Below are 25,947 nucleotides of genomic sequence, written 5' to 3'. Positions count from 1 at the left end.
ACATTCTCTCATATCAAATGGAACCATTGAGATTGATCTTAGAGTTGGTTAAAACGTCAGCACATTGTGTGCTGAAGGACCTGGACTGTGCTGTAACATATATATTTTATATATGTTTCTAAAAGATATATATAATTATCTGGATAGACAGGGTCTGATTAGGAACAGTCAACATGGATTTGTGCATGGAAGGTCATGTTTAACAAATCTTATTGAATTTTTTGAAAAGGTTACTAGGAAAGTTAAAGCAGTGGATGTTGTCTATATGGACTTCAGTAAGGCCTTTGACAAGGTTCCGCACGGAAGGTTAGTTAGGAAGGTTCAATCGTTAGGTATTAATATTGAAGTACTAAAAGGATTCAGGGGTCAGCAGGAGACGCTCATGGGGTGAGTACTGTTTCAGATTTGCTCCATAACCTTTACTTTTTTTAACCTATGATCACCCTTATTTAACTTATTTTTACCTACACCAAAAGATTCTTGCTACTTTTTTGGACTTATCTTTAAGAGTTTATTGTGAATTTTTGAAGAAATGAATACAGAAATGGCTCTTAGATCTAAAGGGCGAGAACCTGGGAAGGATCCTAATGGGAACGGGAAGAAAAAGCAGACCGATCCTAAGTGTACTGAATTGACTTATGAAATATTATTGGAGGTTTTAAATCAAAAATTTGAAGAACAACGACAAATTTTTAAACAAGATATAAAGGCTTTTCAAGATTATATGGATAAGACGGATTCAGCAGTTAACCAGCAGCAAGTTCTAATCGCAACTCTGCAAGAAGATGCTCGGAAGCGAGACTTGATAATTGAAAAACTGCAGCAGAACTTACTTTTGACGATTAAACAGGTGGAAACACTTAAAGCCAAGAGTGTTGACTTTGAGAATCGGTCCAGAAGACAGAACCTACGCATACTTGGTCTCCCCGAAGGTATTGAACAAGGGGACCCCTCGAAGTACTTTGCTCATCTTTTAAAGGATGCGTTCCCTTCTGTATTTCCGGACAGTCCTCCGTTACTCGATCGCGCTCACAGAATTATGCGTCGATCACCAAGTGCTTCAGCTAAACCACCGGTTGTAATTGTCCGATTTCATTATGTGCATGTTAAAGAGCAACTTATTCGTGTGGATCGGCGTGTAGGGATGGTCAAATTTCAAGATCACAATTTTCAATTAGTAGAAGACTTTAGTCCAGAAGTAATGAAGGCAAGGCTTCTTTTTAAACTTCTGATGTCTGAATGTTATGAGAAAAATCTAAAACCTGCGCTCTTATACCCTGCGAAGCTCAGAATCTCGCCTCCGAATGCTCCACGTCGTGTTTTTCTTTCTACATCTGAAGCGAGAAGCTTTCTGAAGGAGAACTTCCCTACTGCTACGGACACTCATCTCTAATAAATGAGTGATTTTGATCGTGCAAGATGGTTTTTATTTCCAAAACCAGATTTTGTTTCTGGCTATTGGTGTAGGTTTACTCTATATTTTATACTCTAGTTAAAGATTTTACTTACTTCAACCACTGTACTTTATCTTTGGTTATTATTATTAATCCTTCGAAGGTGAATTTTTAATCCTTCGAAGGTGAATTTTTTTTTACTAAGATGGCGGTTTTTTCTCTAAAATATTTTGGGCTTTTTTTTATTTCGCCTTTTTTTTCTCTCGTCTTCTTCCTATAATGCATCTCCTATCACAGTTAAAAATTTTTTGGTTTGTTTGGGTTTTAACCCGATTTATAAGTTACTAGTGATTATATTCTTTTTGGGTTTTTTTTACTACCAATTATATTAAGAAGTTTGGTTTTAGTATAGTGATTATAATTTCTTTAGAGTTTGGGTGGATTTTTTTTTATCCTTTATATACGGAGTTGTCTTCTGCTGATATGGGGGTAGATTTAGTTTCATCTTTCCCTTTTCCCAGCCTATACTTGGCTGAGGTGGTCTTTTTTTTCCCTCTTGGGTGGGGGGTGGGAGGTCTTTTTCTAAATCTTATGTTTCTTATATCAGTTTTTTTTCAGTTTTTTCATTTGGGCTGATTTTAAACTACAAAAATGTCCGCGATGTCATCATTTCCGGGTCCACTCCTTATTTTTGTTCCTCTTCTGGGTGCATGAGTTCATAATTTGGTTAACCCTTTATATACCAAAGGGTTGATTTCAGAAATATGGCTCAGACCATTAATTTTGTCTCTTGGAATACTAATGGCTTAAACCATCCGATTAAACGGAAAAAGATTTTCAAAGTATTCCAAAGACTTAATGCTCATATTATTTTTGTACAAGAAACTCATGTGAGGAAAGAGGATAATTATCGCTTTTTTAGGTTTTGGAGGGGTCAACAGTATCATTCGAATTCGAATGCCAAAGTAAAGGGAGTTTCAATTATTATTGACTCCTCTATTGCATTTGTCCAACAGGATATCTTTTCGGATCCAAATGGTAGATTTTTGTTAATTACTGGCTTACTTTTTAACAAAAAGGTTGCTATGGTTAATGTTTATGCTCCAAATGTGGATTGTCCTGATTTTTTTAAGTCCTTATTTACATCTCTACCTAATCTAAATGAATATAAGTTAATAATGGGTGGTGACTTTAATTGTTGTTTAAATCCTTTAATGGACAAATCTATATCTACTCAGACTTTACCCAATAAGTCAGCCACTTGTATTAACTCTTTTTTGACTGATAATGGAATTTTTGATATTTGGAGATTTCGGCATTCTAAGGACAAAGAGTTTTCATTTTTCTCACATGTTTATCATTCCTACTCGAGAATTGATTATTTTTTTATTGACTTGTTTTATTCCATCAGTAATTGGTTGTAATTATGATATTATAGCCATCTCTGACCATGCTCCATTAAAACTTTCTATTAAATTTACGGATACAGCTTCTAATGCTAGACAATGGCGATTTGATTCTACCTTACTGCAAGATCCGGACTTTATTAAATTTATGAAGGAACAGATCGATTTCTTCTTTTCAACTAATTCCATGGATGATATTTCTTGCGGAACACTCTGGGACACTTTTAAAGCATATATACGTGGACAGATTATCTCCTACTCTGTCGGTCTGAGAAAACGCATTAAGAAGGAAACTCTTTTATTGGTTGATAAAATTAAAGAGATTGACAAGAAATATTCAATCACTCCTAGTAAGGAGCTTTACAAACAAAGGGTTGAACTTCAAACGGAACATAGTTTATTACTTACATCTTCGATTGAAAATCAATTAATGAAAACCAGATCTGATTTTTATATACATAGTGATAAATCGGGTAAACTGTTAGCTAGTCAATTGAAGAATGCTTTGGTTAAACGTCAAATTACTAAGATCCATCAGGAGAATGGGGATCTGACAGTTAACCATGATGAGATAAATAAATAATTTCAAGATTTTTATACCTCCCTGTATCATTCTGAATTCCCTCATGATCGTAATACCATGTGTGATTTTCTTGGGAAATTGAATTTTCCAAAATTATCATCAGTTGATCTTTCAATATTAGAAACTCCTATTACGGATGCAGAAATTAAAGGGATTATTTCCTCAATGAATTCTGGGAAAGCACCAGGTCCAGATGGGTATACAGTAGAATTTTTAAAATGTTTTTCCGCTACTCTTTCTCCTTGGTTATGCAGGGTTTTTGAAGAAGCAATTAGATTGGGCAATCTACTCCTGCTCCTATCTCTTATGTTCTTATGTTCTATTTGCCACAATCTTTTTATAGAGCTTCCATTTCTTTAATATTGAAGAAAGATAAAGACCCTACTGACTGCGCATCCTATAGACCAATATCTTTATTGAATGTAGATTCCAAGATCTTTTCCAAGTTACTGGCATCCAGGCTGGAGAAGGTATTACCCCAAATTATTTCGGAAGATCAAACCGGTTTTATTAAAAATCGCTATTCTTTTTTCAATGTTAGGAGATTATTGAATATTGTTTATACTCCTTCTCATAGCACTTCAGAATGTGTTATTTCATTAGATGCGGAGAAAGCATTTGATAGAGTTGAATGGCCATACTTATTTAATGTGCTTGAGAAGTTTAATTTTAGTCCGACATTCATTTCCTGGATTAAACTGATATATCATACTCCAGTAGCCTCGGTGCTTACTAACAATCAAAGATCTCCCTTTTTTCATTTATTTCGGGGTACTAGACAAGGCTGTCCTCTTAGTCCATTATTATTTGATATTGCTTTAGAACCCTTGGCAATTGCTATCAGAGAATCACAGAATATTTTTGGCATTAATCGTGGGACAGATATACATAAGTTATCATTATATGCAGATGATTATTATTATTTATTTCTGATCCTGAGAAATCCATTCCTACAGTTTTATCATTGTTGGCTCAATTTAGTGATTTTTCTGGGTATAAATTAAATCTTAATAAGAGTGAATTGTTTCCTTTAAATAGACAGGTTCCAATTTATGGAAATTTACCTTTTAAATTAGTTAATGACTCTTTTATTTACTTAGGGATTAAAATCACAAAAAACTATAAAGACTTATTTAAGGTTAATTTTTTACCCTTAATCGATCAGATTAAATGTTTGTTTACTAAGTGGTCACCACTATCTTTATCTCTGATAGGTCGGATTAATGCTATTAAGATGGTTATTTTACCCAAGTTTTTATATATATTTCAAGCGGTACCAATTTTTATTCCGAAATCTTTTTTTGCTAATGTTGATTCAAAAATTTCCTCATATATATGGCAGAATAAAAATCCTAGGTTAGGTAAAATATATTTACAGAAGGCATATGTTCTGGTCATGTCCGCTTTTGAAAAAATATTGGAAAGATATTTTTGATATTATTTCTGCGGTATTGAACATTGATTTACAACCTCATCCTATTACTGCAATTTTTGGTTTACCAATGATGGACTCATTCCATTTATCCTCTTCCGCTTCTCGAATGATTGCATTTCTTACACTAATGGCTAGAAGATCTATTTTGTTGAATTGGAAAGAAATTAATCCTCCTACTGTATTTCATTGGTTTTCTCAAACTATGTTATGTCTAAATTTAGAAAAAATTAGGTGGTGTATTTGATACTTCTATTAAATTTGAAAAGATATGGAGACCATTTATTCAATATTTTCATATGATGTAATATGACCCTGTTCCAAGCCTATTTGATTTTCCAGTTTCGATTTTATATATGTTGAGAGGATCGGAGTTGACGACACTGATGATTTTGTATTTTTGTGAGATATTATAAACAGCCTTTTTTTCTTCCATTTTTTCTTTTTGTGTTTTTTTTCCTTATTAGTTACTAGACTATTAGATTAGTTTTTTTTGCATAATTTTTTTTCTGTTTTTTTTAAAATTATATACTATGATATACCTAGGTTTGCCTTGTTTATTTGTATATTGTATCGTCCATGATTTGGGAATACTCATTTATATTGTAATCATTGCTTATGTATTCTTTCATGTTCAGTTGAAATGTCTATGTTTGTAATCCCATTATCTATGTATCAATTTTATTTTGTTGATATTAATAACAATAATAAAAAGATTGAAAAGGATTCAACAGTGGCTGGATGGGAGATGCCAGAGAGTAGTGGTGGATAACTGTCAGGTTGGAGGCCCGTGACTAGTGGTGTGCCTCAGGGATCTGTATTGGATCCAAAGTTGTTTGTCATATACATTAATGATCTGGATGAAGGGATGGTAAATTGGATTAGTAAGTATGCAGATGATACTAAGATAGGTGGCATTGTGGACAATGAAGTAGGTTTTCAAAGCTTGCAGAGAGATTTAGGTCAGTTAGATGAGTGGGCTGTAAGATGGCAGATGGAATTTAATGCAGATAAGTGTGAGGTGCTACATTTTGGTAGGAATAATCCAAATAGGACATACATGGTAAATGGTAGGGCATAGAAGAATGCAGTAGAACAGAGTGATCGAGGAATAATGGTGCATAGTTCCCTGAAGGTGGAATCTCATGTGAATAGGGTGGTTAAAAAAGCTTTTGGTACGCTGGCCTTTATAAATCAGAGCATTGAGTATAGGAGTTGGGATGTAATGTTAAAATTGTACAAGACATTGGTAAGGCCAAATTTGGAGTATTGTGTCCAGTTCTGGTCACCGAATTATAGGAAAGATGTCAACAAAACAGAGAGAGTACAGAGAAGATTTACTAGAATGTTACCTGGGTTTCAGCAACTAAGTTACAGAGAAAGGTTGAACAAGTTAGGTCTTTATTCTTTGGAGCGTAGAAGGTTGAGGGGGGACTTAATAGAGGTATTTAAAATTATGAGGGGGACAGATAGAGTTGACGTGGATAGGCTTTTTCCATTGAGAGTAGGGGAGATTCAAACAAGAGGATGTGAGTTGAGAGTTAGGGGGCAAAAGTTTAGGGGTAACACGAGGGGGTACTTCTTTACTCAGAGAGTGGTAGCTGTGTGGAACGAGCTTCCAGTAGAAGTGGTAGAGGCAGGATTGGTATTGTCATTTAAAGTAAAATTGGATAGGTATATGGACAGGAAAGGAATGGAGGGTTATGGGCTGAGTGCAGGTCGGTGGGACTAGGTGAGAGTAAGCGTTCGGCATGGACTAGAAGGGCCGAGATGGCCTGTTTCTGTGCTGTAATTGTTGTATGGTTGTATCTCCTTTCAGTCCTCTGAATTCCAGTGAGTATTGTCTGGGGCGATTCCATTTCCAACTGGAGTGGTGACCTTTCTCTGATAATCTTCTCCATACCCAGGTGAAGATCTAGTCTGTTAGGTCCTGACTTTGCGACCCTCACCCATCTTGCCAGTATGCAGAGATGGCTGCTTCAGTATGACCGTGGTGGTGGGGGGTTGGGGCGCGGTGGAAGTTACCTGGAGCAATGATGTTAGGGTTCAGCACAACCTTGATGTTCTTGGCGGCAGAGAGTTTGCCGAAGGGTTTGGGGGGGACAGCTGGCCCAGAACCTTTACCGGGGTGCATGATGTGGACCTCTGTTCTGTAGTTCTCCTTCAACCCGTCCACATATTGACCAGCGCCCTGTGGAGAGGGAAAGCAATGAATGAGATAACATATGATGACACTGGGCCTGCACTTGTCGCTATATATCCAGAGACACAGGTTCGATCCCAACCTCAGGAGGAGTGGGAGTGTGTGTGAAAAATGTACACATATGATATTTTATATATAACAAATATAAAACACAAAATAATTGATTGCATAAGTACATAAGCAATAGGAGCAGGAGTCGGCCACCTGGCCCATCGAGCCTGCTCTGCCATTCAATAAGATCATGGCTGATCTGGCCATTGACTCATCTCCACCTACCTGTCTTTTCCCCATAACCTTTAATTACCCTACTATGCAAAAATCTTCACCCCCTTCAAGTCAGTATTAAGTAGAAGCACCTTCAGCAGCAATTACAGCCTTGAGTCTGTGTGGACAGGTCTCTATCAGCTTTGCACATCTGGACACTGCAATTTTTCCCCATTCTTCGTTACAAAACTACTCAAGCTCTGTCAGATTGCATGGGGATCGTGAGTGAATCTTTACAAAACTACTCAAGCTCTGTCAGATTGCATGGGGATCGTGAGTGAACAGCCCTTTTCAAGTCCAGCAACAAATTCTCAAATAGATTGAGGTCTGGACTCTGACTTGGCCACTTTGTTGTTTTTAAGCCATTCCTGTGTAGCTTTGGCTTTATGCTTAAGGTCATTGTCTTGCTGGAAAACAGGTTTTCTCCCAAGTCGCAGTTCTCTTGCAGACTGCATCAGGTTTTCCTCATATTTTGCTGCATTCATTTTACCCTCTGCTTTCAGAAGCCTTCCATAAAATTTAGTCTGATGGCCAAAAATCTCAATTTTGGTTTTCTTCAGGCGATAGAACCTTCTTCCAGCTGACTTCAGAGACTCCCACATGCCTTCTGGCAAACTCTAGCTGAGATTTCATGTGAGTTTATTTCAATAGTGGCTTTCTCTTTGCCACTCTCCCATAAAGCTGTGACTGGTGAAGCACCCGGGTAACAGTTGTTGTATGCGCAGTCTCTCCCATCTCAGCCACTGAAGCTTGTAACTCCTCCAGAGTTGTCATAGGTCTGTTGGTGGCCTCCCTCACTAGCCCCCTTCTTGCTCAGTTTTTGAGGACGGCCTGCTCTAGGCAGATTTACAACTGTGCCATATTCTTTCCATTTCTTGATAATTGATTTAACTGTACTCAAAGGGATAGTCAGTGACTTGGAAATTTCCTTGTATCCATCTCCTTATTTGTACTTTTCAATAACCTTTTCGTGGAGTTGCCTGGAGTGTTCCTTTGTCTTCATGGTGTAGTTTTTGCCAGGATACTGACTCACCAGCAGTTGGACCTTTCAGATACAGGAGTATTTTTACCACAATCAATTGAAACACACAGGTGATCTCCATTTAACTAATTATGTGACTTCTAAAACCAATTGGCTGCATCTGGGATGATTTGGTGTGTCACATTAAAGAGGGTGCAATCAATTATTTTGTGTTTTATATTCATAATTAATTTACATCACTTTGTAGAGATCTGTTTTCACAAAAGAGTCTTTTTCTGTTGCTAAGTATCTAAAAAGCCAAATTGAATCCACTGCGATTCAATGTTGTAAAATAGTAAAACATGAAAACTTGCGGGGGGGGGGGGGTGAACAGGCACGTTACATATATGTGTATGTCTAAATGAGGAGGTTCACAAGAATGATAGGGTTACCATATGAGGAGCATTTGCAGGATCTGGCCTGGACTCGCTGGAGTTTAGAAGAATAAGGGGAATCTCACTGAGACCTATCGAATCCTGAAAGGCCGAGTAAGAGTGGATGTGGAGAAGATGTTTCTTATAGCGGGACCAGAGGACACAGCCTCAGAATAGAGAGACGTCCATTTAGAATGGAGATGAGGAGGAATTTCTTTAGCCAGAGGGTAATGAACTGTGGAATTCATTGCCACAGATGGCTGTGGAGGCCAAGTCATTCATAAGGGTGTCAAAGGTTATGGAGAGAAGAATGGGGGTGCAAGGGATAATAAATCAGCTATAATGGAATGGTGGGGCAGACTAGATGGGCTGAATGGCCTCATTCTGATCCTATGTCTTATGGAAACTCAGTTATATTTTTGGAGAAGGTGACCAAGGCAATTGTCCGAGTTAAAGTTAAGTTTATTGCTGTGTGAACGTCACAGGCACACAGCATCAGATGAGCAGCATTCACACGAAGAACATAAATTATTATCTTTTATAAACCTACTGATTCCCACAGTTGCCTCTTCCCACCCTATCTCCTGAAAAAATCCTATTCCCTTTCCTCAGTTCCTTCGTCTTGGCACGTCTGTTCTTTTCTGTTCCAGGACATCAGGGATGTGAGCTCCTTCTTCAAACCACAGGGTTTCCCTCCTCCACTACTGATGTTCCCCTCACCCACATTTCCTCCATTTCATGAACATCCACACTCTCCCCATCTTCCTACCATCTTAACAGTGTCCTCATGTCCTACCACCCCATGAGCCACCACATCATCCTCCGCACCTTCTGCCATCCCCAAAGGGATTCTACCTCTAAACATATCTTTACCTCCCCTACCCTCTCTGCTTTCCACATGGATCGCTCCCTCCACGATTCCCTTGTCCATTCGTCCCTCCCGGCACATATCTCTGCAAGCGGCCAAGGTGCTAAAACTGTCCATAAATATCCCTCACTTCCATTCGGCCTGTGAATCTGTTGGGGTTGTCTATTGTGTCCGGTGCTCCTCTGCACTGGAGAGACCCGTCATAAACTGGGGACCCCTTTGTCGAGCACCTCCGCTCCATCCACCAAAAACAGAACTTCCCAGCGGCCAAACATTTCAGTTCCAATTCCCGTTCCAACATGCTGGTCCACAGCTTTCTCTTGTGCCACGATGAGGCGTCCCTCACGGTGGAGGAGCAACATTTTACATTAAATGGGTAGCCTCCAACCTGACGGCATGTACATTGACTTCTCCTTGTGCTAAAAAAATTCCCTCCCCCTTCTTCTATTCTCCACTCTGGCCTCTTGCCTCTTCTCCCCCGCCTATCACCTCCCTTTGGTTCTCCTCCTCCTTCCCTTTCTCCCATTGTCCACTCTCCTCTCCTTTCTTCTCCAGCTCTTGAGCTTTGCCACACATCTAGCTTCACCTTCCAGCTATCCTCCTTCCCTCCCCCCATACTTTCATTCTGGTGCCCTGCCCTTCCTTTCCAGTCCTGAGGAAGGGTCTCGGCCCAAAACGGCAACTGTTTATTCATTTCCTCAGGTGCTGCCTGACCTGAGTTCCTGCAGCATTTTGTGTGTATTGCCATAAATTATACTTTTGTTGTTTATTCTTCTCTTGGAGTGTTGTGTTTGGTTCTGGTCATCTCATTACAGGAAGGACGTGGAAGCTTTTGAGAGGGTGCAGAGGAGATTCACCAGGATGCTGCCTGGATTAGAGAGGGTGCAGAGGAGATTCACCAGGATGCTGCCTGAATTAGAGAGGGTGCAGAGGAGATTCACCAGGATGCTGCCTGGATTAGAGAGGGTGCAGAGGAGATTCACCAGGATGCTGCCTGGATTAGAGAGGGTGCAGAGGAGATTGACCAGGATGCTGCCAGGATTAGAGAGGGTGCAGAGGAGATTCACCAGGATGCTGCCTGGATTAGAGAGGGTGCAGAGGAGATTCACCAGGATGCTGCCTGGATTAGAGAGGGTGCAGAGGAGATTCACCAGGATGCTGCCTGGATTAGAGAGGGTGCAGAGGAGATTCACCAGGATGCTGCCTGGATTAGAGAGGGTGTAGAGGAGATTCACCAGGATGCGGCCTGGATCTGAGAGCCTGTCTTCTGAGGATAGGTTGAGTGAGCTCGGGCTTTCCTCTTTGGAGTGAAGGAGGATGAGTTGATTTGATAGAGGTGTACAAGATGATAAGAGGCAGAGATTGAGTAGAAGATAGAGACTTCTTCCCAAGACGGTAATGGCTAATACAAGGGGGCATAATTTTAAGGTGATTGGAGGAAAGTATATGGGGGTGGGGGGAGGATGTGAGAGGTACTTTTATCCCTTTTACACAGAGAGTGGTGGGTGTTTGGAACACACTGTCATGGGTGATGGTAGAAGCAGATACCTTAGGGTCATTTAAGGGACTCATTCCACCTGGGGACCATTGAGTCCCCCTCCACCCAGGGACCATTGAGTCCCTCAGCACCCAGGGACCATTGAGTCCACCTCCACCCCCCTGAGACCATTGAGTCCCTCTGCACCCTGAGACCATTGAGTTCCCCTCCACCCGGGGACCATTGAGTCCCCCTCCACCCTGAGACCATTGAGTCCCTTCCACCCGGGAACCATTGAGTCCCTCTGCACCCAGGGACCATTGTGTCCCTCAGCACCCAGGGACCATTGAGTCCACCTCCACCCCCCTGAGACCATTGAGTCCCTTCCACCCAGGAACCATTGAGTCCCTCTGCACCCTGAGACCATTGAGTCCCCCTCCACCCTGAGACCATTGAGTCCCTTCCACCCGGGAACCATTGAGTCCCTCTGCACCCTGAGACCATTGAGTCCCCCTCCACCTGGGGACCATTGAGTCCCCCTCCACCCTGAGACCATTGAGTCCCTTCCACCCGGGAACCATTGAGTCCCTCTGCACCCTGAGACCATTGAGTCCCCCTTCGTCCAGAGGCAATTGAATCCCCTTCTGTTCAGGGTCCAGTGATTCCCACTTCACACATGGATCATTAAATTCCTCCTGTCAGGTGAGAATTTATTCCCCTTCTGTCCACTAACTTGGGTCCATTGATTCTTGTTCTGTCCAGACAGCATTGACTCTCCCTCCATCTGGAGACCATTAAATCCTTCTCCATCAGGGGATCGTTGATTTCTCCCTCTGTCCAAGGACCACTCAATCTTTCTCTGTCTGACCCATTGATTCCCCCTCCACATGGGGACCACTGATTCTTCCCTCCACCGTGGGACCATCAATCTACCTCTGCCCAGGGGTTTTTGCTTCTCCCTCACCACCGTGGGACCATCAGTCTAGCTGTGCCCACGGACCTTGACTTCCCTCACCACTGTGGGACCATCGACCCTCCACCCAAGCCCCAGAAAGCCAATCAGTGCTCATCTCAGCAATGTTAATTTACCACGTGGCCTTGGCCGGGATACTCTCCAGCATTTACGCCACCTTGAGGGCCACTCCCTGCCGCTTGTCCTCCTATCCCTTCCACTGTGAACTTGTCCACTCTCTTCTGCCGCCTCTGGAACATCATGGATCCTTTGTTGGTGAGAAGAGAGAGTTCCTCCATCATCACATCCTGTGGTACACTGACCTTCTTTCCCAGGTCAAGCTCGACCACTTATTGAAAACAGAGAGAGAGAGAGAGAGAGAGAGAGATCACAAATTTTAGACCAGAAATTGGAGCAACAAAAAAAAAGCTGCAGCTGATGAAACTCTGAAATAAAAACAGACAGTGCTGGAAATTCTCAGTAGGTCAGGCAGTATCTGTGGAGAGAGGATCAGAATCAGGTTCATTGTCACCATCCTATAGGATGTGAAGTTTTTTAAAAATTTTGCAGCTGCATGAAGTGCAAAGACATAAAAAAGGAATAATGAGGTATTGTACATGGACCATTCGGAAATCTGAGGGCAGGTAAGAAGTTGTTCCTGAATTATTGTGTCTTCAGGCTTCTGTAGCAACTCTCTGATGGTGGTAATAAAAAGAAGGCATGTCCCAGATTGTGAGGGTCCTTATCCTTGGTGATGGATGCCACTTCCTTGAGGCACTGCCTCCTGAAGGTGTCCTCGATGGGTTATGTCCATCCTGGCTGGCTGTATCTACAACCCTGTTGTGATACTGTGCATTGGAGTTTCCATACCAGGCGATGATGCACCCAGAGGGTGCTGTTCCTCAACACTGCCTCACTCTGTCCGAAGGGTGGCCTGATCCTTATCTCTCTGGGAGAAAAATCTCCAACCAGGACGTGGAAAATTCTCCTCATCTCAGTCCCAAACTGTCACCTTCTCTTCCCGAAGCCTTGTCCCTTAGTCTAGGACTTTGTTTAGGCCACAAGAAAGCAACATTCTTCACAAGACCTTATTCCCTGTACTGTGTGCAGTGTACAGAATAAGATAGAAGAACTTGCAGCAATTTCAGATTGGCATGTGTTCCCTTGTCTTACCCTTTCTGAAGTTTACAATCCGTTCTTCGGTCTTACTGTTGAGTGCAAGATTGTTGTTGCGACACCACCCAACTAGCTGATACATCTCACTCTGTATCTGTCTGTATATTGTTGTCTGTGTCTGGGGTGTTTGAGGCAGTGAGGTGAACAATGTTTAAGAGATACTTGGGCTGGACAGGTACATGGATAGGGAAGCTTTAGAGGGCAATGCACCAACTGGGACTGGTTTATGCCGGCTCCTCGGTTGGTAGGGTAGATTGGACAGAAGGGTATAGTTCTGTTTTGTGTGACTCTCACTCTCTGGATATCTTCGACCCTTCTCCCTCAATGGTTCCTCAAGGTTATCTCAGCCGGTGGCGGGGGGAAGGTGGGTGTGGTTAGTGGGGATAAGCCCTATTACCTACCAAATGCACCTTTATATTCTGTTTTTTGCTCGTTTTTTTGCCATTTGCATGATTTGTTCTTTTTTTACACGTTGGGTGCTTGGCGTTTTTCTTCAGACAGGTTCCATGGAGTTTATTTGTTTTGTGGATTCTGTGGAGATGTTGAATTTCTGGGTTGTGTACTATGTACATACTTTGATAACAAATGTACTTTGAATTTCTGCATTGCTCCCAATGGTTTGCATCTGACACAGCCTCTGACAGCCAAGCACAGTTCCTGGCCTTCACATGTGGCCTAGCTACTAAGCTTGGCGGAACTATTTCTACCGACAAAGGTGGGGCAAAGGGGCGAAGGTGGGCTACTGACACCTTAAAACCAGTCACTTCAGGCAGATGGGGCTAATCAGCCATGGTTGGCAGCTCACCTAGGAGAAGGAAAACTCTGATCTCAAACCTCCGCTGCCTTGCAGCTGAACTCACTCATAGGGGAGGCTTTGGGAGTAAACCCCGAGGGAAAAATCCGGAGCTGGGCAACCTAAAGCAGTCCAACGGTGAGTTCGACGCTAACTGACAATAGACAATAGACAATAGATGCAGAAGTAGACCATTCGGCCCTTCGAGCCTGCACAGCCATTTTGAGATCATGGATGATCATCTACTATCAATACCCGGTTCCTGCCTTGTCCCCATATCCCTTGATTCCCCTATCCATAAGATACCTATCTAGCTCCTTCTTGAAAGCATCCAGAGAATTGGCCTCCACTGCCTTCTGAGGCAGTGCATTCCAGACCTCCACAACTCTCTGGGAGAAGAAGTTTTTCCTTAACTCTGTCCTAAATGACCTACCCCTTATTCTCAAACCATGCCCTCTGGTACTGGACTCTCCCAGCATCTGGAACATATTTCCTGCCTCTATCTTGTCCAATCCCTTAATAATCTTATATGTTGCAATCAGATCTCCTCTCAATCTCCTTAATTCCAGCGTGTACAAGCCCAGTCTCTAACCTCTCTGCATAAGACTGTCCTGACATCCCAGGAATTAACCTCATGAATCTACGCTGCACTTCCTCTACAGCCAGGATGTCCTTCCTTAACCCTGGAGACCAAAACTGTACACAATACTCCAGGTGTGGTCTCACCAGGGCTCTGTACAAATGCAAGAGGATTTCCTTGCTCTTGTACTCAATTCCCTTTGTAATAAAGGCCAACATTCCATTAGCCTTCTTCACTGCCTGCTGCACTTGCTCATTCACCTTCAGTGACTGATGAACAAGGACTCCTAGATCTCTTTGTATTTCTCCCTTACCTAACTCTACACCGTTCAGATAATAATCTGCCTTCCTGTTCTTATTCCCAATGTGGATAACCTCACAACTGGACAACTCCTGCAACATCACTGGTGCCAAACTATATTGGTCTTTGCCGTTCCTGTGCACTCATCAGCTGTGTGGAGACAGCAACAGCTTGCTCTCCGTATCATACTGCCCTGGCTTGTGTACCGGTGTGTGTAAATTGACTGACAAGGTAGACAACCAGGGTGCAATATCAGCCCTGACCAGCAGAGGGCCTCCTCTCTCAATACAGCCTCACTCTTTCCCAAATCTCTCCAGGAGAGGTAGTTCTAAAATCAGATTGCCTTCATATGTGGGAAATTCTCCTCATCTCAGTCCTAAATAGTCTCTCCATTTTCATGAGATCTGGGACTGGAGGTTCCAAACTCGGACTTTCCAAGCAGGTAGAGTCAAATGTTCACAGTTAAATTCTCTCCCTGCTTCCTTACTAAGTAACACTCTCCTTCCACCAATCAAAACAGCGGTTAAATTAGGCACTGTTATCCGAAACCCCGCAGCTGTGCACAGCGTCGATGTTTGAGGGTTGAGTGAGGATCCCGGGAGTGCTGTTGCACTTGGTGAAACTCGAGAGCTCTCTGTGACCTGAGTCCCACTTCTGTGATCGGGCCTGACATTATTTTCTCCCCTCCTCTTCCACCCAGTTCCTGCTACACCCTCCCCAGCCCCCATGTATGGCACAGCACTGGCCCTTCACCCACAATGTGGTGGAGACCTTCTAACCTCCTCTGGGATTAGTCCGACCTTTCCCTCCACACAATCCTGACATCCATCTGTCTCTTAAATGCCCCAAATGTATCTGCCTCTACCACCGCCCTTGGCAAGCCGTTCCACACACCCAGCACTCTGTGTAAAACCCTGCCTCTGACATGCCCCATATACATACTTACCCCCAACCACTTAAAATTATGGCCCCTTGTATCAGCCATTTCCACCCTGAGAAAAAAATCTCCAGTTGTCCATTATCTATGCATCTTATCATCTTGTACACCTCTCATCCTTCATTCCAACCTATCCTCATAAGAAATGTTCTCTTAGTCAACCTCTTCTGCCCTCTCTCTAAAGCTTCACATCCTTCCTATATTGAGGCAACCAGAACTGAACACAATGCTCCCAGTGTGGTCTAACCAGGGTTTTATAGAGCTACAACATTACCTCACGGCTCTTGAACTCACCCCTCACCTGGACCCACCCATCACCTGCCAGCTCTTGCTCCACCACTTCCCTTCACCTCCACCACAGTGTCACTATTCCCACTGTCAGAGGGGCAGCACTGAGGGAGGGTCACGCTGTCACCCTCGTAAATTTTCTCTGCACTCTTTCTAGTTTAACTGCTTCGAGGCACATGATGAAATAGGTTGTAGTCAGCATGGTTTCAGCAGGTTACAAGCCCATGATATTACAGGAAAGATTGTAGCATGGAGAAAGTGGTGGCTGATTGGCAGGAGGCAAAGAGTGGGAATGAAGGGAGACTTTTCTGACTGGCTGCCGGTGACTAGTGGTTTTCCACAGGGGTCTGTGTTGGGACAGATTCTTCTTGTGTTTTATCAGAATCAGGTTTATTATCACCAGCATGTGTCATGAAATTTATTAACTTAGCACCAGCAGTTCAATGCAATACATAAGAAGAAAATAAATAAATCAATCATAGTGTATGTATATCGAATATATTAAAATCGTGCAAAATCAGAAATAATATATATTTAAAAAGTGAGGTAGTGTTCATGGGTCCAATGTCCATTTAGGAATCGGAAGGCAGAGGGGAAGAAGCTGTTCCTGAATCGGTAAGTGTGTGTCTTCAATATGTCAATGATTTGGATGACGGGATTGATGGCTTTGTAGCCAAGTTTGTGGACAATATGAAGATAGATGGAGGGACAGGCAGCTTTGAAGCTGCAGAAGGACTTGGACAAATTAGGAGAATGAGCAAAGAAATGGCAGATGGAATACAGGGTCAGGATGCACTTTGGTAGAAGGTGTGTCACATCCAGAATTATTTCCAGGTAGCAGACGATTTCCTTCCACACCGCTCTGACGTATTGGAAAATCGCGTACTAGGCAAGTTACAGCAGTGGTTTGCCATTGCCTTCTGCTGGGTGAGTTATTGTAAAGAGATCACCAGCTCTTAACAGGAGCCGGCTGGATTCGAACCCGGGACCTCTCGCCCCGAAGTCCAGCGCTGATGGACTTCCAGCCAAAGAAATGAAAGGGTTGACTATTTTCTAGCTGGAGAGAAAATTCAAAATCTGAGGTGCAAGGGGATTTAGGAGTCCTTGTGCAGGATTCCTTAAAAGTTAGTTTGCGGGTTGAATCCGTTGTAAGGAAGGCAAATGCATTGTTAGCGTTCATTTCAAGAGGTCTACAAGGATGTTGCCTGGATTGGAGAGTGTGCCTTATGAGAATAGGTTGAGTGAACTCGGCCTCTTTGCCTTGGAGCGATGGAGGATGAGAGGTGACCTGATAGAGGTGTACAAGATGAGAGTCATTGATCGTGTGGATAGTCAGAGGCTTTTCCCCAGGGCTGAAATGGCTAGCATGAGAGGGCACAGTTTTAAGGTGCTTGGAAGTAGGTACAGAGGAGATGTCAGGGGTAAGTTGTTTTTACTCAGAGAGTGGTGAGTGCATGGAATGGGCTGCCAGTAACGGTGGTGGAGGCAGATACGATAGGGTCTTTTAAGAGACTCCTGGATAGATACATGGGGTTCAGAAAAATAAAGGGCTATGGGTAACCCTAGGTAATTTTTAAGGTAAGGACATGTTCGGCACAGCTTTGTGGGCCGAAGGGCCTGTATCGTGCTGTAGGTTTTCTATATTCTATGAATCCTAAGGAACAGCGGAGACTGATACAGTTTGGCACCAGCAGCCGTGCAGGAGTTGCCAGTCAGCATTGAACTTAACATATTGCCTTAGGGACTCCAGCTCTGGGTTTTTCCTTGTAGTTTATTCCCGAAGCCTTCCTAGAGTGGGTATCATCGCATGGCAGAGGAAGTCTGAGAGCAGAGTTTTCTTCTCCTAGACAATGGTACATGGAGCTTAGGAAATAAAGGGCTATGGGTAACCCTAGGTAATTTCCAAAGTAAGTACATGATCGGCACAGCATTGTGGGCCGAAGGGCCTGTATTGTGCTGTAGGTTTTCTATCTTTCTATGAGCTGGCATATACGGCTGATAAGCCTCATCTGCCTGACGTGACTGGTTTTAAGGAGCCAGTAACCCGCCTTTGCCCCTTCTCCTGTCAGTAGAAATGGTTCCACCGGGCTTAGTGGCTAAGCCACACGTGAAGGCCAGGAGCTGGACTTGGTTGTCAGAGGCTATTTAAGGTACACACCATTGGGAGCATTTAATAGGTAGTGGGAGCTTATCCCCATTACCATCCCTGGCTATAACAACCTTAAAGAACTTTTGGCTGTATTTAAGGGTATTCATGTGTGGTTGAATGACAATTGAACTTGAACTTACTTACTTTCAATTACTAGATTAGTTAGTTCAAGACAACATCACTGACAGTAGACCCTGCTCCTGGTCTGTGTTCTATATTCTACATCGAGGCAGTACAGGACTAACAAATATCCAATGTGCAAAAGAAGACAAACTGTGCAAATATAAAAATTAATACTACGAACATAAGTTGTAAAGAGTTCCTGAAGGTGAATCTGTAGGTTGTAGAATTCAGTTCAGGGTTGAGGCCAGTGAGGTTATTCACGCCTGTTCAGGAGCCTGATTGCTGAGTGGCAAACCCTGCAGAGGATAGTTTGACCACCGAGAGGATCACTGGGTCTCCCTCCCCCTATTTGTGACATTTACCGGGAGCGTTGTAGACGAGGAGCTCAAAGCATTGTTGAGGATCCCTACCACACATCCCACAATCTCTCTGACCCACTACTATCAGGAAGGAGGTACAGGAGCATCAGGACTAGGACTGCCTCTTCCCCTGGGCTGTGAGACTAACGAATACCCTGCCACCACCGGGGTCTCGTCACCAGGACAGCGAGCTGCTCACTGTTTCCTGTACTGGTTTACTATTTGTTCTTTACCTGTGCTGTGGTTATATACATTTTGATTTATATTTTATTAACTTGCAGTATTTGAGGTAATGTTTTGTTTTACAGCATGTGCTGTGTGTGATATCTGTATAATGGGTGCACCATGGCCCTGAGGAATGTTGTTTCATTTGGTTGTATATATGTATAATCAGACGACGATGAACTTTGTCAGAATTTGGAAGAAAATACAATAAGCATAATAAATTGATTGGTAATTTTATTATCATCACCCGGTCAGACATACAGTGGAAAAGCTTGTCTGTCACACCCTTCACACCGTTCATCTCATCACCACAGTACATTCAGCATTTGGGCTGCAAGTACATTTATTATCAAAGAAATTATACAGCCTTGAGATCTGCTTGCTCACAGGTAGCCTCAAAGCAAGAAACCCGAAAGGGCCCAATTAAAGAAAAAAATAACAAAAATGAGAGTAAAAGACCAACACCCGATGTGCAAGAGAAAGAAATAGAAATATAAATCATGCAAACAACTGAAGCGAACAACAGCATTCCGAACCAAAAGTGATCCTCATATTGGAAAGCCCGGAGTAGGCCCAAAGCCTCCCGTATCAATTCATCGCATTAGCAGGTATGGAGCACCATAGCCAGGGCGGTCTACATAGCCTCAGTGCCATGGAGACGATCATTGTGGACATTGAAGGAAAACTAACAGTGGAATGCAGGATTAAGTGTAACATCTATAGAGAAAGTACAATTGAGGCAAAGGTAATGGCGAGGTAGATTGTGAGGCCAACAAGATGTTTTCACCTCATTAACGTACAGTCTATTCAGGCCAGAATAAACAAGACGTGCCAAATGGCCCCCTTCTGTTCTTAAATAACTGTTCTGACAGTCCTTACCTCCTCCGTGGAATTCCCGGGCAATGGCCGAAGCCTTCTCCTTTCTCTCCCTGATCAGTGAGGCGTACGACATTATTCCCTCTTCCTTCTCCAGCATCGAGAGGCTGGGGAGAGAAGTTAGACAGAAGTGAGCCACGCTGTGCTTCCAGGCACACTTGACACTCAAAGAAAAGAGATTCTGCAGATGCTGGAAATCCAGAGTAACACATCCAAAATGCTGGAGGAGCTCAGCAGGTCAGGCAGCATCTACGGAGAGGAATAAATAGTCAATGTTTCAGGCCAAGATCCTTCATCAAGACTGGAAAGGAAGGGGGCAGAAGGCAGGTGGGGTGAGGGGAGAGAGTACAAGCTGACAGATTGATGCACCATCAATAACTCTCGGAGACGGGAAGTGAACGATAGGCTTTTATTAACAGCGAAGAGGGAGCACGATCATGTCGAAGACAGAGGGAGGAGCAGTGCCCCAATCACCTTTATACAGGGGTCTGTGGGAGGAGTCACAGGAGCAGTCAGCAGAGGGGCGTTTCCAGACAGGTATACATAGTTTACCACACAGATGATAGGCGAGACCAGATGAGGAGCAATGGGAGAGGGGGGATATAGTGAGAAGCTGAGAAGGTATAGGTGGAAGCTGATGGGAGATGGGAGCGGACCACGGGAGAAAGAGAAGGAGACCGGGAACCAGAGGGAGGTGATGGGGAAGGGACTGCGTGAGAGAGAACTAGAATGGGGAATGGAAAAAGGAAGAAGGGGGGAGGGGGCGATCACCGGTCTCGAGGGCTACAGTCTGACTGTGGGGCCTGGAATATTGATCCAGCCACATGTCACTGCTTTTGTAACCTGTTGCTTCGGGCAGAAGGGGCTCGGCAGCCGTGGATGACAGTTCATCTGGGAGAGGGAAAACTCTGATCTCACACCTCCTCTGCCTTCCGGCTACACCCACTCATGGAGAAGGCTTTGGGAGTAAACCCAAGGGAAAAATCAAGAGCTGGAGTCTTACATTGAGCTCCACACTGACCGGAACTCCTGTGATGCCCCTGTTGGCAAAACTGTACCGGTCTCTATGTTCCTTTGGGTTCATCAGCTATGAGGAGAGGGCAAGCCCGGCACACGGGCAACAGCTTACATTTCAAGTTGTTCTGCCCTGGCTTGTGTACCACACGGACAGCTAGGACACAACATCCATGGTCGGCCCCGACCAATGGAGAGACCTCACGAGGAACTGCTTCTCAGCACAACTGGTTCATCACAGTAACGAGACAATCTCTGGTCTGTCGATCACACTCACTCTCAATGGGTTTATAAACCTTGTCCGGTTTACAATATCCCTTCAGGAGAGAGCCTCTTACTCCACAGTACAACTCATGTTATCTCAAACTTCAGCTACTTCTACAGATGCACAGTGGAGAGTTTCCTGACTGGTCACTTCCAAACCTGGAATGCCCAGGGACAGAAAAGCCTGCGTACAAACAGTGGTGGACACAGCCAAGCCCATCACGGGAAAATCCCCCCCCCCCCCCCCCCCCCATCATCAGCAGACAGTACATTGTGAAATTTGTTGAACACATCTATATGGAACACTGTTGCAGGAAAGCAGCACATTTCATTAAAGACCCCCACCATCCAGGACATGCTCTCTTCTCACTGCTACCACGAGGGACGTACAGGAGCCTCAGGATACACGCCACCAGGTTCAGGAACAGTTATTATCCCTCAACCATCAGGCTCCAGAACCAACATGGATAACTTCACTCACCACTACTCTGAACCTATTCCACAATCTATGGACTTACTTTCAGCAACTCTACACACATGTTCTCAGTATTATTTATTGTTTTTATCTTCAGAAATGGAGTTCTTTTGCACATTGGTTGTTTGTCAGTCTTAGTGTGTATTTTTTTCATTGATTCTGTTGTATTTCTCTGTTCTACTGTCACTGCCTGCAAGAAAATGAATCTCAGGGTGATATGATATATGATGGTGGTTGTCCATCGTGTATTCAATGATGACGGGAAACCTGTGTGGGAGAGTTTTTAAAGTGGAAAAGCTATTCCACTGGGGCAGTTCCACTCTCTCCACCTCAGAAGTCCAGGTCCAGTGGAACGAACGAGCAATGAACTGGGGTCTTCCTTGGTTGCAGTAGATGACCATGATGTCTTCTGAGCCTTGTCATGCTCTTCGCTCTCCACAGAGCGTCGCAGTACCAGCTTCCTGGCTGTTGGATCTCGCAGTAGATGTCATCTGCCCATGAGGCTGTTGGCTACCCACTGACATAAACTATGAACTCTGTCAGTGTCAGTCATAGAATACAGAACCAGGCCCTTCTGCCCACATCATCCATGCTAACCTCCTTGCTCATCTATACCAATTGCATTTACTCACATTACATGGAATATAGAACACAGCGCAAACACATCAAATTTCAAAATAAATAAATCTTGCCAAAAAAAAGGAATACTGAGGTAGTGTCCATGGCTTCATGGACTGTTCAGAAATCAGGTGGCAGAAGGAAAGAAGCTGTTCCTGAATTGTTGAGTGTGTGCCTTCAGGCTCCTGTACATTCTCTCCGATGGTAGCAATGAGAAGAGGCCATGTCCTGGATGGTGAGGACCCTTAGTGATTGATGCCTTCTTGAGGCATCAACTCTTGAAGACGTCCTTGGTGCTGGGGAGACTGGTGTCTATGGTGAACACTGGTGCCCACAACCCTTCATGGCTTTTTCCGATCCTGGGTAGTGGCCCCTCCAAATCTGGCGGTGATGCAGCCATTTGGAAGGCTCTGTGCAGTACATCTGTAGAAATTTGTGAGAGTCTTTGGTGAGATACCAAACCTCTTCAAACTGCGAATGAAGTAGAGTGACTGGCTTCTTTGTGATTTTGCATCAGAATCAGGTTTAATATCACTGGCTTATGTTGTGAAATCTGTTGTTTTGTGGCAGCAAGGAATGTGTTCATGGAGTCACTGTCCATTCAGAAATCTGATGGTGGAGGGGAAGAAGCTGTTCCCGAATCATCGAGTGTGTGTCTTCAGGCTCCTGTCCCTCCTTCCTGATGGTAGCAATGAGAAGAGAGCATGCCCTGGGTGATGGGGGTCCTTATTGATGGTTGCTGCCTTTTTGAGGCATTGCTCCATGAAGACGTCCCGGATTTTGGGGAGGTGAGTGCCCATGATGGAGCTGACTGAGTTTACAACTTTCTGCAGCTTATTACAGTCCATTGCAGAGCTCCCCCACCCCGCCATACCAGATGGTGATGCAGCCGGTTAGAATGCTCTCCACGGTGCATCTGTCTTTTTTTTGTGACGCCCCAACTCTCCTCAAACTCCTCATGACATGTTGACACCCAGGAACTTGGCACTGCTCATCCTTCCCATTACCGATCCCTCGATGAGGACTGGCGTGTTCCCTCATCTTACCCTTTCCGAGCTGGATGTTTTGGGCCCAGGGCCAATCATTATAAACGAATTAGATCAGTGTTGAGATGAGTTCAGGAACTTGATGGTTGAAGGGTAATAACTGTTCCTGAACCTGGTAGTGTGAGATCTAAGGCTCCTGTTCGTCCTTCCCAATGGCAGCAGTGAGAAGTTAGCATGGCCTGGGCTGGGATTCCAGTTCTATCTCACTGTTATCAGACTGTTGACCAGACATTTCATACTCTAAACACTGAACTCTTGATCCCCCTGCCCACTTCATCGTCACATTTGAATGCTGCTTGTCTGCCTGCACTGCACATTCTCCGTGTCGGTAACTGCATTATCATCATGTGTACTGAGGTACCGTGAAAAGCTTTGTTTTGCATGTCAGCCGTACAGATGACTTCATTACACAGTGTGAGGCTGCTGGTACCAAACTCTACCGGTCTCTGCCGTTCCTTTGGGATCATCAGATGTGTGGAGAGAGGGAGCCTGCTACACGGGCAACAGCTTGTTCTCCGTATTGTACTGCCCAGGCTGGCGTATCTACACAGCTAGGATGCAATATCCATGGTCAGCTCTGACCAACAGAGGCCACAGACCCAGACGTTGCAGTAGAACAAGGGAAAACGATAACAGAAAGCAGAATAAAGTGTTACAGTTACAGAGAAAGTGCAGCGCAGGTAGGCAATAAGGTGTGAGGTCATAACGAGGCAGACTGTGAAGTCAGTCGTCCATCTTATCACGCTCAGGAGCTGTACTAACATAGACAGTGAGGGCAAAAATACTTGTTGGTCAAAAATTGATTTCTCTAACTTCTGATAATTTCCCCACTCCCCCCTTCCCTCTTCCTCCATTCCCCACTCTAGCACCTTCTGTATCTCTCCTCTTCTCCTCTCCTACCATTTCCCCACCACTTTCACCCATTGTCCACACTCCTCTCCATTCCTGCCCTTACCTGTTCCACCAATCCCACCCTAGCTTCTCACTTCATCCCCCCACCCACCTTCCCCTCATCTGGTCTCACCTATCACCTCCCAGTGTCTCACTTCATCCCCTTCCCCACCCACCTTCCCCTCACCTGGTCTCACCTATCACCCTCTGTGTAAAAAAACTTACCCCTGATGTCTCCCCTAAACTTCCCTCCCTTAATTTTGTACATATGCCCTCTTGTGTTTGCTATTCGTGCCCTGGGAAACAGGTACTGACTATCCACCCTATCTATGCCTCTCATAATCTTGTAGACCTCTATCAAGTCCCCTCTCATCCTTCTATGCTCCAAAGAGAAAAGTCCCAGCTCTGCTAACCTTTCCTCATAAGACTTGTTTTCCAATCTAGGCAATATCCTGGTAAATCTCCTCTGCACCCTCTCCACAGCTTCCACATCCTTCCTATAATGAGGTGACCAGAACTGAACACAATACTCAAGTGTGGTCTCACCAGAGATTTGTAGAGTTGCAACATGACCTCTCTACTCTTGAACTCAATCCCCCTGTTAATGAAGCCTAGCATCCCATAGGCCTTCTTAACCACCCTATCAACCTGTCCAGCGACCTTGAGGGATGTATGGATTTGAACCCCAAGGTCCCTTTGTTCATCCACACTCTTAAGTAACTGACCATTAATCCTGTACTCAGTCTTCTGGTTTGTCCTTCTAAAATGCATCACCTCACACTTATCTGAATTGAACTCCATCTGCCATTTTTCTACCCAACTCTGCAGCCTGTCTATATCCTCTTGTAACCTTCAACAACCTACAGCTCCATCCACAACTTCGTGTCATCCGCAAACTTACTCACCCATCCTTCCACCTCTTCATCTAGGTCATTTATAAAAATCACAAAGAGCAGGGGTCCCAGGACAGATCCCTGCTGCACTCCACTAGTCACCAACCTCCAGGCAGAATACTTTCCTTCTACAACTACCCTCTGATTTTTTCCTTTAAGCCAATTTTTTATCCAGACAGCCAGGGTTCCATTGATCCTATGCCTCATGACTTTCTGGATGAGTCTCTCATGAGGGACCTTGTCAAATGCCTTGCTAAAATCCATGTAGACCACATCTACCACTCTACCCTCATCAATTTCTTTTGTTACCTCTTCAAAAAGCTCAATTAGGCTTGTGAGGCATGACCTCCCTTCACAAAGCCATGTTGACTATCCATAAGTAGACTGTACTTCTCCAAATGCTCGTAGATCCTATTTTTAAGAATCCTTTCCATTAGTTTGCAGACCACCGATGTAAGACTCACCAGTCTATAGTCCCAGGATTCTCCCTATTATCTTTTTTAAACAAGGGAACTACATTTGTCATTCTCCAATCCTCCGGCACTTCCCCTGCAGCCAAAGAGGATTCAAAGATCATAGCTAATGCTCCAGCGATCTCTTCTCTCACTTCCCACAGCAACCTGGGGTATATCACATCCGGCCCTGGGGACTTATCAATCTTGATGTTTTTAAGAAGATCCAACACTTCTTCTTGCTTAATCTCCACATTGTCCAGCATACAGGCCTGTTCTATTTCGACCTCACCCTGATCAAGATCCTTTTCACTTGTGAATACTGAAGCAAAGTATTCATTTAGGACCTCCCCAACCTCCTCCACCTCCAGGCACATGTTGCCTTCTTTATCCTTTAGTGGTCCCACCTTCGTTCTCATCATCCTCCTGTTTTTCACATACGTATAGAATGCCTTGAGGTTCTCCTTAATCCTACATGCCAAGGCCTTCTCATGCCCCTTTCGAGCTCTCCTAA

The 25,947-nt window shown here is 44.0% G+C and overlaps 1 protein-coding gene across 1 annotated transcript in view; it reads right to left on the bottom strand.

Annotated features, from left to right (window-relative positions):
- Positions 1-25,947, bottom strand: part of LOC140739131 (myozenin-2-like) — a 50,561-nt gene that overhangs the window by 12,216 nt on the left and 12,398 nt on the right. The window contains exons 2-4 of the mRNA XM_073067104.1: positions 19,784-19,887; positions 12,112-12,323; positions 6,841-7,006 (exon numbers count right to left, since the gene is read on the bottom strand). Of these exons, the coding sequence (XP_072923205.1) occupies positions 6,841-7,006; positions 12,112-12,323; positions 19,784-19,880 (475 nt within the window). The 5' untranslated portion in view covers positions 19,881-19,887. The remainder of the gene's footprint in view (positions 1-6,840; positions 7,007-12,111; positions 12,324-19,783; positions 19,888-25,947) is intronic.

This window comes from Hemitrygon akajei, chromosome 15 (genome assembly GCF_048418815.1).
Source record: "Hemitrygon akajei chromosome 15, sHemAka1.3, whole genome shotgun sequence".
In the NCBI taxonomy this organism is placed as follows: Eukaryota; Metazoa; Chordata; class Chondrichthyes; order Myliobatiformes; family Dasyatidae; genus Hemitrygon; species Hemitrygon akajei.
Note: the sequence above shows the minus strand (reverse complement) of the source record. Positions and strands in the feature narration are given on the sequence as shown.